Genomic DNA, 9,520 nt, shown 5'->3' with positions numbered 1-9,520 from the left:
CCCCCCCCCCCCCCCCCCCCCAAAAAGAAAGAAATTTAAGACTTGCCTCGTAGCAGAGCCAAAAACTAGAAAGAATAAACTTAAAAACTTCAACTAACAGCCAAAATTTACCCCCTGTGCAGCAGCTTAATAGCTCTTTGGAACCTCCTTTTCTTTTCTCTCTCTCCTTTTTTTTTTTTTAATTTAATAATTAATTCGTGGTAACTTTCTGATTATTTCTAATTATGTAGAGACAGCATCAACCGGCTAAGTTCTTTTTTCTTATTAGGAAATAAAGAAAAGTGGTATTGAGAAATAAGCTTTTGTTATCCAGTACTGATGGCCAAAAGCTAATGCTATATCAAAGGTTCAGTGATCTAGTTTTCTCTTGCCTTTTATAGGAATTGGCTGATGCTATTTTGTGGGACAAAGTGAAATCCCACGGTGATGCGCCAGTGCAGCCTACTTTTAGTTCTGTGTGGAAAACCTGGAAGCATGAGGTTACAAAATGGTTTTCAATATATCCCACTCTTCCCATTAGCAGAGACAAGGAGCAGCAGACTGTTGAAGCTTTCTTAGCTACAGCTCTCGAAGTCAGCAGGAAGAGGCCCAAGCTTGAAATTCGTCGTGCAGAGACACAGGCTTCATTGATGGAATCAAAGTGCTCAGATGAAGCTATGGCTCCTGATAATGATTCTGGTTTTTTCAATAACCAGACAAGTTTAAATGCTAAATTAGGATCTGAATCTCACAAAGTAGAGGTAAGGAAGATTGTTACATCAGCAGGCCCACTCAGTATTGTACCTGGTAGGTTGGCTGGGATTGTAGCTCAAACTGGAAGTTTGGATCTAGCCTCTTGCAAGGATGTGGAACTGAGACCTCATACTGAAACAGCTACAGAAAAACTCTTACATTATGGTAATAAGAACCGTCAATGCATAGCTTTTATTGAATCCAAGGGAAGGCAGTGTGTTAGATGGGCCAATGAGGGTGATGTTTACTGTTGTGTGCATTTATCCTCTCGTTTCACTGGCAACAATGATAAGAAAGAACAGACTCGTTCTGTTGAATCACCAATGTGCCAAGGTACTACTGTTCTTGGAAGTAGGTGCAAGCATCGATCTCTATTTGGCTCCTCATTCTGTAAGAAGCACAGACCAAGGAGTGAAACAAACATGGAGTCAACTTCCTATGAAAATAAGCTTATTGAGAAGCAACAGGATATTTATAGAGTAGAAGACACCCGTAATAAGGAAATAAAGTTTGACAGAGATGCTGGAAATCCCCTTGGAGTGGACGAGGGTGATGTGACCAATAATGGAAATAGCTCATCTGACAAACTTGAGCATCATGGAAAAGATTCTATTGCCTCAGAGGTTCGACACTGTATTGGTTCTTCCGAACATATTGACAGCAATCCATGTTTAGAAAGCCCAAAACGTCATTCTCTATATTGTGAAAAACACCTTCCTAGCTGGCTTAAACGTGCAAGAAATGGTAAGAGTAGAGTAATATCGAAGGAAGTATTCATGGATCTTTTAAGAGACTGTAACTCAGAAGAGCAAAAGATACATTTGCATCAAGCCTGTGAGCTATTTTACAGGCTTTTTAAAAGTATTTTATCTCTGAGGAATCCAGTTCCTATGGAGGTTCAATTTCAATGGGCACTTTCTGAAGCTTCTAAAAACTTGGGAGTTGGGGAACAGTTTATGAAATTGGTTTGTCATGAAAAGGAAAGATTAAAAAGGTTATGGGGGTTCGATGCTGAAGGAGCACAACTTTCCTCACCTTCGATGGAAGTGCCAACTGCAGGGCCATTATTAACTTCAGGTAATTGCAATGATGGTTCGAGTATCAGATGCAAAATTTGCTCTGAAGAATTTCTTGATGATCAAGCACTCAGTACTCACTTCATGGATGGTCATAAAAAGGAAGCGCAGTGGCTGTTCAGAGGTTATGCTTGTGCCATCTGCCTTGATTCGTTCACCAATAAGAAAGTTCTAGAAACTCATGTGCAGGAGAGACACCATGCACCATTTGTTGAGCAATGCATGCTTCTGCAGTGTATTCCTTGTGGCAGCCATTTTGGGAATACTGATCAATTATGGTTACATGTAGTTGCTGTACATCCCATTGATTTTAGATTGTCAAATTCTACTAGGCAGCATAATTCTTCGTCTGGTGAGGATTCCCCAGTCAAACCCAAGGAGTGCAATATAGTTTCTAAGTCGAATGATAACAAGAATGTAGGTGGTTTACGTAAGTTTAATTGTAGGTTCTGCGGTTTGAAGTTTGATTTACTGCCTGATCTTGGTCGCCACCATCAAGCTGCGCACATGGGTCCAGGTTTAGCTAACTCCCGAACTGCAAAGAGGGGATTTCATTATTATGCTTATAAATTAAAATCTGGGAAACTTGGTCATCCTAGATTTAAGAAGACTTTAGCGGGTGCGTCAAACCGGATCAGAAACAGAACAAAAGCTAGCATGAAAAAACATATTCAAACTTCAAAGTTACTAAGCACAGGAAGCATAAACCTTCAACCTCATGAGTCCCACTTAGCAAGTTCTCGTAAATTGACCCAAGGTTCAACTGTTTCGAAGGCATTGGTTTCTGAGATTCAGAAAATAAAATTATTTCCTACCAATGTTGACATTTTGTCTATTGCTCACTCTGCCTGTTGCAAGGTCAATTTTAAAGTTCTTCTGGAACAGAAGTTTGGAGTATTACCTGAATATTTTTATCTTAAGGCAGCTGAATTATGCAGGGAAAAAGTTAACTGGTATATCAAGGGATTTGTCTGTCCTAAAGGTTGTGAGACACTTAAGGATCCTCTTTTGACTCCCAATTTGATGTCTCATCCAAATGGTTTTGGAGGCCACAAGAATGCACACACTTCTGATCCAGTGAGTAGCAAATGGGAAGCTCATGGATGCAGTTATGCCATCGGTTCTCATCTTTCTAGCCAGCAGCTTAAGGAAAAGGCCGTCATTTTATGTGAAGATATAAGCTTTGGCCAGGAATTTGTTCCTGTGGTCTGTGTAGCTGACGAAGGTCTAAGGAACTCACCTCACATATCTCTAGCTAACTCAGATAGTCAAGAAGTTGGATACTCCATGCCTTGGGAGAGTTTTACCTATATTAAGAAATCATTGCTCAATAAATCTCTTGCCATTGATACGGAGGTAGTGTTATGTGAATAACTTTGTCTCGTGACTAATGCTAAACTGATATACATTCTTGATTTTAACGCACTTTCTTTTTCTTCAATATGAAAGTTATGTTGATTAATTGTGAGTTATCTTATTATGTTATTGTTCATGACACATCTGTACTTATTTCTAGTGTTTATCATGGAGGTCCTTATGATTTTACTACCAAATGGGTTGGTATAGATTTCCTTGTACAATCTGCATATGCATCCTTAGTTGAGAGGGCTGACATATATTTTATTCGTTTGTGCCATCAAGGATAATGCTATTGTTGTGGCTTTGGTGGGCATTAAAGTACTAATAATATATAACTTCTGAGCACCGTTTCTGAATAAACCTAATTATGATTGTATATTTTCAACGTATACAATGTAAAGTCACTTTTATGTTTGACATTTTGCCCAGAGTTTGCAGTTCGGCTGTGCCTGCGCTCATTCACTCTGTTCGTCTGAAACATGTGATCATGTATACCTCTTTGATAGTGATTATGAAGACCCAAAGGACATTTATGGGAATCCCATGAGTCGCAGGTTCCCATATGATGAGAACGGTCGTATTATTCTGGAGGTATGTGACACTATTTTCCAGCCAACACAGCCCCGTTTCTTGATCTACTGCCATGCTCTGTATATTATTCATTAATTATTCCCCCTCTTACTTTGATTTTACTTTAACTTGATAATTTAAATACTCATGTTTATTTGTTGCTTGGCAACGACAAATTTGTTCTTTTCTTCTTTATATGAAATATAAACGTGTCTTATGTGTGCTTTGTTGACATTAAATAAACTTGCAGTCTCTTTGGATTTTTATTCATTCATCTGTTGTTGTATCATCTTCTCTTGACCATTACGAAGATATTGGTCCAGTTCTTAAAAGTCTGACTTTTAAAACGTTAATCCTTTTTTCCGACCTTTTAATGTGTGATTCTTCTTAGATTGAGTTTTTTCTTTCTGCAGGAAGGCTACCTTGTCTATGAGTGTAATGAAAGGTGCAACTGTAGTAGAACCTGTCCAAATAGAGTGTTGCAAAATGGAGTTCATGTGAAACTCGAAGTCTTCTTGACAGAGACGAAGGCAATTTCTTCTTTATGCACCTTTTGTGCTTTCTTTCCTGCTAACTTGTATAAGTTTCCTAGTTAGTGTTTTCGGTAGTTTCTTATATGAAGTTGTAAAAACAACACAGGGATGGACAGTGAGGGCTGGTGAAGTCATACTGCGTGGCACCTTTGTTTGCGAGTACATTGGGGAGGTGCTGGAGGAGCAGGAAGCAAACAGGAGACGTGACAGGTTTGTATGATTTTTTGAAGTTCTCTTTAAAACCAGTTTTTTGTCTCTATATATGATCCATTGTATCTTTCATTAGGTATAACTGTGAAGGCAATGGCTATTTCTTGGATGTGGATGCTCATATTAATGACATTAGCAGATTAATTGAAGGATCGGCTAGATATATTATTGATGCCACAAATTATGGAAATGTTTCGAGATTCATAAATCACAGGTGAGCAGAGATTTATGATCCATGTGGTTGTTCCACTCGTACTGACATTTAGTAATTTTAGTCTGTATTTCTGAATCTTTTGTGACCATTTTAAGATCAAATAATTTGTGAGCAACAAATTTGTTCCATGCTCGAGCTGTTTTTACCACTTATTATATGCAAAATACACGATTTAAGGAATAGACTATGTTGAGTATTGTTAGGAGAGGAGTCCCATATCGACTAATTAAGGGGTTGATCATGGGTATGGAGCATTTTAGGAAAACCAAAAGTAAAATCACGAGAGCGTGGACAATATCATATCATTGTGGAGAGTCGTGATTCTTAACATGGTATCAGAGCCATGCCCTTAACTTAGTCATGTCAATAAAGTCCTCAAATGTCGAACAAAGAAGTTGTGAGCCTCGAAGGTGTAGTCAAAAGTGACTAAAGTGTCCAACAAAGGGTGTACTTTGTTCGAGGACTCCAAAGAAGGAGTCGAGCCTTGATTAAGGGGAGGTTGTTCGAGAGCTCCATAGGCCTCAGAAGAGGCTCTATTGTGTACTTTGTTTGAGGGGAGGATTGTTGGGAGAGGAGTTCCACGTCGACTAATTAAGGGGTTGATCATGGGTTTATAGGTAAGGAATACAACTCCATTGGTACGAGGCCTTTTGGGAAAACCAAAAGCAAAGCCATGAGAGCTTATGCTCAAAGTGGACAATATCATACCGTTGTAGAGGGTCGTAATTTCTAATAGGCTACTAGTCTTCTTTACCTTTAATTTTTTTTATGCTAAGGTTCTTCATTTATCTAATAGCATATAACTTATTGTATTGTTAACAATTATATTATTTATGAATTGTTTTGTATTATCATTCAACGTGAAGTTTTGGTAGTCAGTTAATGTATCTTGTGCATTGTCAAGAGGCGTACTTCTCTACTCTATTACAATTGAAAATCTTCATTGTTTGCAGTTGCTCACCAAATCTTGTAGCTTACCAAGTCCTTGTCGAAAGCATGGAATATCAGCGCTCACACATTGGATTGTATGCGAACCGGGATGTAAGTGCTTGCTTTGATAGTATATGGCGTCAGATTATATTTCAGTTTCTAATTATTCTGCAACTGGTTTTAACTTCTGGGATACATACACCAACCAAGTTTAGGATCTTTCATTGATTTTCTACTCGTCGTCTTCGTTTTATTACCTAGTGAGCCTTAACTTGCGATCTACGTTAAGAATCTTATTCCGGAAACATTTCAAAGACGATCTTCATACAAAGATTTGTATACATATATTTATGCAGATAGCCACTGGTGAAGAGCTGACATTCAATTATCGACGCGAGCAATCACCTGGAGGAAATGGCTGTGAATCTTCAAGTTGCTGAGGCCACCTTATATTAAAACATTTGAAGAACATGTAAACCTATCATTCGAGGGAAAAAGATCTGGAGCTTTATATTTTGGAAATAGGAGCAAGAGACCAATCTGAAAGCGCATGCCTTGCAGGTTTTGTGGATTATTTAAAGTCTTATGCCTCGTCTAAGCCAGCAACTCCCTCAGCCTAAAATGTTGGAATCAGAGGAAAGTGGTAAGTTTTCTGTACGTAGGAACTTGTTACCGATACGAAAAATGGCCGACGCCCTCTAACCTTCTCTAGTTTGTAGTTTCGTCGTGTTTATCTTATTTTCACTTCTGGATCAACTTAGTTTAGCAAATTGTAAATGCTTTTTTGTTCACCAACCAAAGTTTAAGGAAGTTTGAGGAATAAATATTTTCCTTGTCTCTCTTTTTAGCTACTGTGTGATGGGTTGTTTTAAAGTGTATCGTAATTCATAACTGTGGCAGATCATCCAATATAATTGTTCATCAGAATAGATCACTTTTATCAAGTTTTTTCGTTGTAAATTGGAAAATACATTGATCTGAAGAACATTCTCTCCCTCCTTTTGAAGTTTCTCTTGTAACATTTGTCCAACATGATTCAGAAGTTCATTTTGCCCATTTGAATCAAGAAGAAGAAAATGGGAAGTCCATAACTAAATGCCACCAACGATGCCATTCCTGCAACCATATTTCCAGACCCGAAAATCAGATATAAAAAGTGCAAGGACTAAAATGAAAAAGTTGATACGATCGAGCTAGCCTTACCGTACGAGACATATCTTGAAAACACTCTTTCCCCTTTTCTTGTTCTGATTGATGATGATGATTCTGCTATCAGGTGTAAAACCATGGAAGACACAACCAACCCACTTCCTGTTTTCTCCCTTACCACTCTCTCACTTAAATCTAGAGAGAGAAACCCTGCAATTCCATTCACAAAATCCTCTGCTACCACCTTCACCCACAAACATATCCCAAGTCCCAGTGTTGCCTTAGCAATATAAGCCACGCCTTGTAAGGACACATCCCAGTTGAGAAGATTCACAGCACAAGCACATCCATATAGTGGAATCCACAAATACCAATCTGTCGAATAGAGCTATCTATTTAGATCTGTTCGTTTTCCTAACACAATTTCAACCAGTTTATGAAGATAATCTAATTTTTATTGAGCTTTTTTGTTTTCAGATCATCATCAACAGGAAGTAACCTAAGAAATTGAAAAGTTTGGATCTTCATTTGGCAGTTTGTTAATTGAAGGATAATAAGAAAAGGGTTTGGAGTACCAGGATCGTTAAACTGAACAGCTGTGGAATAAGCAAACAGAAACGCCATTAACAGAGAGCAGCAACTGTATAACTTGGATGGTGTTGCCATTTCTCTTTTTCTCCAGAGCTTATCCGATCGAACAGCAACTCTTTATGGGTCAACGCCAAACCATAAGTTTTAGTTGTATCTGACATGTCTTAAAGTTCCTTTCTTTGGTTGAAAATTAATATCACTCACATGGGTTTGGTGGAAAGTTGAAAACTAATCCATCTTTAAGGTTTTTTAATCAAAGATTAATGGAAAACTGAAGAAAAAAAGTTGAAAGAGCTTAAAATGACTGTTTTTAAGGTTAAATTTTAAGGCAGCCCAAGTAAACTAGATAAGAACATTTCTTTGAGTACTCAAATAATTATGAGTGTTGATTTGAGGAGTGAGAATAAGAACAAATGATGAGGAGGAGGAGGAGTGAGAAAGGAATATGGAAGAGAAGGTGCATGAATAATGAAGGGCATGCAATGGCTTATGATTTGGCAGTAGAAACATTATTCTTTTTGCATGGTCCTTGTCCTGTTTTGTTTGTGCTAAAAGATTCTCTGTGTTTTGTCTATGTTTTGTGACATTTCTGCTTGAAAACCATTGATGAATGAAACAAAAGAAAAGTTGAAGTTGTATGAATTGGAGTAAGAAGAAGGCAGCTGAAGTTGCAGTAATTGTTGCTGTTTTACCAAACCAAAAGCTTTCTGGTTTCTATGCATGCTGTAAGAAGAACGATAGTTTCGTTGTATACCTTATTCCACATCGATTGGAAAAGATAATTGGAAAGGATAACGAAATATTTCTTATAAAGGTGTGGAAACCTCCCCTGGTAGATGCGTTTTAAAATCGTGAGGTTGACGGCGATACGTAACAGGCTAAAGCGGACAACATTTATTAGAAGTGGGTTTGTGCTGTTACAAATGGGATCAGAGTCAGACATGGGGCGATGTGTGGACGTTAGGCCCCAAGAGAGTGGATTGTGAAATCCCACATCATTTGGAGAGGGGAACTAAACATCATTTGCTTGCGGTGAGTTTGGGTTGTTACAATATTTGACTAATGAATGTCATTCATCTTTCTTTCTTTATCGGTCAAAAATCAGTAAAAGTTTTCGACGTTTTCAACCCAGACATCAGCATCTCAACATATATAGCTACCTATATCAACGAAATTGAGACGATAAAATTGTCGAGGTAGATAGTGATAGGATTATTTGTGACGTACTATTCATGTATATGATTTCAATCAAACGCTTACAATTATGAATACGAGACCCTTATTATTAACTATCGAACAAAGTCACGTTACCGAAACCGATATAGAAATTTAAAAATGGTTTTGATATATCAAATAAGTCGGAGGAGAAAGGCCACTAATTCCTTTCTTTCCCCATAATGTGGCCCCTTCTACCCATGTACTCTTTTATAATGAAGAGAGTAGGTGGAGACAACATATTAATGTTATCTAAGGGGACACCACTTCTTTTAAGTAAAGACCCGCTCTAATGAGCACACATGAACATGAACGTAATAAACAATATTGAATAGGGATCATCATTTATATCATAACCTACTTAAGAACCTCTTGAAAACAATTGATGTTTAACGATGACATCTACATATTTAAAAAAATTAAGAACAATAAGAAAAATTTTAACAACCCGATATCACGATACTTATTCATAAATCAATCCTAAATTAGTATGAATTCTGTGTCAAGCTCAAAACCCACGAAAATGAAAATGAGGAAGCATGGTTGAGTTGAGCTATACGTAAGCAATGAGAGTTGTTAGTTCGGAAAGCTTTATTGCAACCTATACTCTCTACCAAAATATCTTGCACGGGATTTTCAAACCACCCGATGCATGTTGTAGGCAAGCTTCGGGGGAAAGAAAAGACGTTAGAAATTAAAAAGAGTACGTTGAAAGGAAAGGTTTTGCCAACGAGGCCACGTCCTTTGTAACATTTGGAGTAGTTGCCATTGGCCCATTTTCACTACTCATCCATCTCTTTCAATTATTTCCCCTATATTTATTTCTTTCCCTCTCTTTTTTAGTGAAATATTATGATTATATTCATTTAAAACTATTCATTAATTCCATTAAAAACAAAAATAATACCACACTCAATAATTGCACTCAAATTCCATTATAA

General features: G+C 37.6%; 2 protein-coding genes across 2 annotated transcripts in view; one reads left to right on the top strand and one right to left on the bottom strand.

The window, feature by feature from the left end:
- LOC111463235 (histone-lysine N-methyltransferase SUVR5) overlaps positions 1-6,475 on the top strand; it is a 14,305-nt gene extending 7,830 nt beyond the window's left edge. The window contains exons 5-11 of the mRNA XM_023107099.1: positions 381-3,164; positions 3,597-3,758; positions 4,151-4,267; positions 4,377-4,480; positions 4,557-4,694; positions 5,648-5,735; positions 5,981-6,475. Of these exons, the coding sequence (XP_022962867.1) occupies positions 381-3,164; positions 3,597-3,758; positions 4,151-4,267; positions 4,377-4,480; positions 4,557-4,694; positions 5,648-5,735; positions 5,981-6,064 (3,477 nt within the window). The 3' untranslated portion in view covers positions 6,065-6,475. The remainder of the gene's footprint in view (positions 1-380; positions 3,165-3,596; positions 3,759-4,150; positions 4,268-4,376; positions 4,481-4,556; positions 4,695-5,647; positions 5,736-5,980) is intronic.
- Positions 6,476-6,566: 91 nt separating this feature from the next.
- LOC111463236 lies at positions 6,567-7,555 on the bottom strand. Its single transcript, XM_023107100.1, has 3 exons — positions 7,349-7,555; positions 6,828-7,148; positions 6,567-6,740 (listed from the first exon to the last, which is right to left on the bottom strand). The coding sequence occupies exons 1-3, from the start codon at positions 7,437-7,439 to the stop codon at positions 6,661-6,663; spliced, it is 492 nt and encodes a 163-aa protein (XP_022962868.1). The 5' UTR covers positions 7,440-7,555; the 3' UTR covers positions 6,567-6,660.
- Between the last annotated feature and the right edge of the window lie 1,965 nt (positions 7,556-9,520).

This window comes from Cucurbita moschata, unplaced genomic scaffold, assembly GCF_002738365.1.
Source record: "Cucurbita moschata cultivar Rifu unplaced genomic scaffold, Cmos_1.0 Cmo_Scf00028, whole genome shotgun sequence".
NCBI classification, from domain to species: Eukaryota; Viridiplantae; Streptophyta; class Magnoliopsida; order Cucurbitales; family Cucurbitaceae; genus Cucurbita; species Cucurbita moschata.
Note: the sequence above shows the minus strand (reverse complement) of the source record. Positions and strands in the feature narration are given on the sequence as shown.

Bases quoted from the DNA above. Each gene is read 5' to 3' on its own strand.
- LOC111463236 (XM_023107100.1), bottom strand. From the start codon at position 7,439: ATGGCAACACCATCCAAGTTATACAGTTGCTGCTCTCTGTTAATGGCG. The intron at 7,149-7,348 runs GTACTCCAAACC...TCTATTCGACAG, and splicing joins TGTTCAGTTTAACGATCCTG to ATTGGTATTTGTGGATTCCA. The intron at 6,741-6,827 runs GTAAGGCTAGCT...ATATGGTTGCAG, and splicing joins TTCAAGATATGTCTCGTACG to GAATGGCATCGTTGGTGGCA.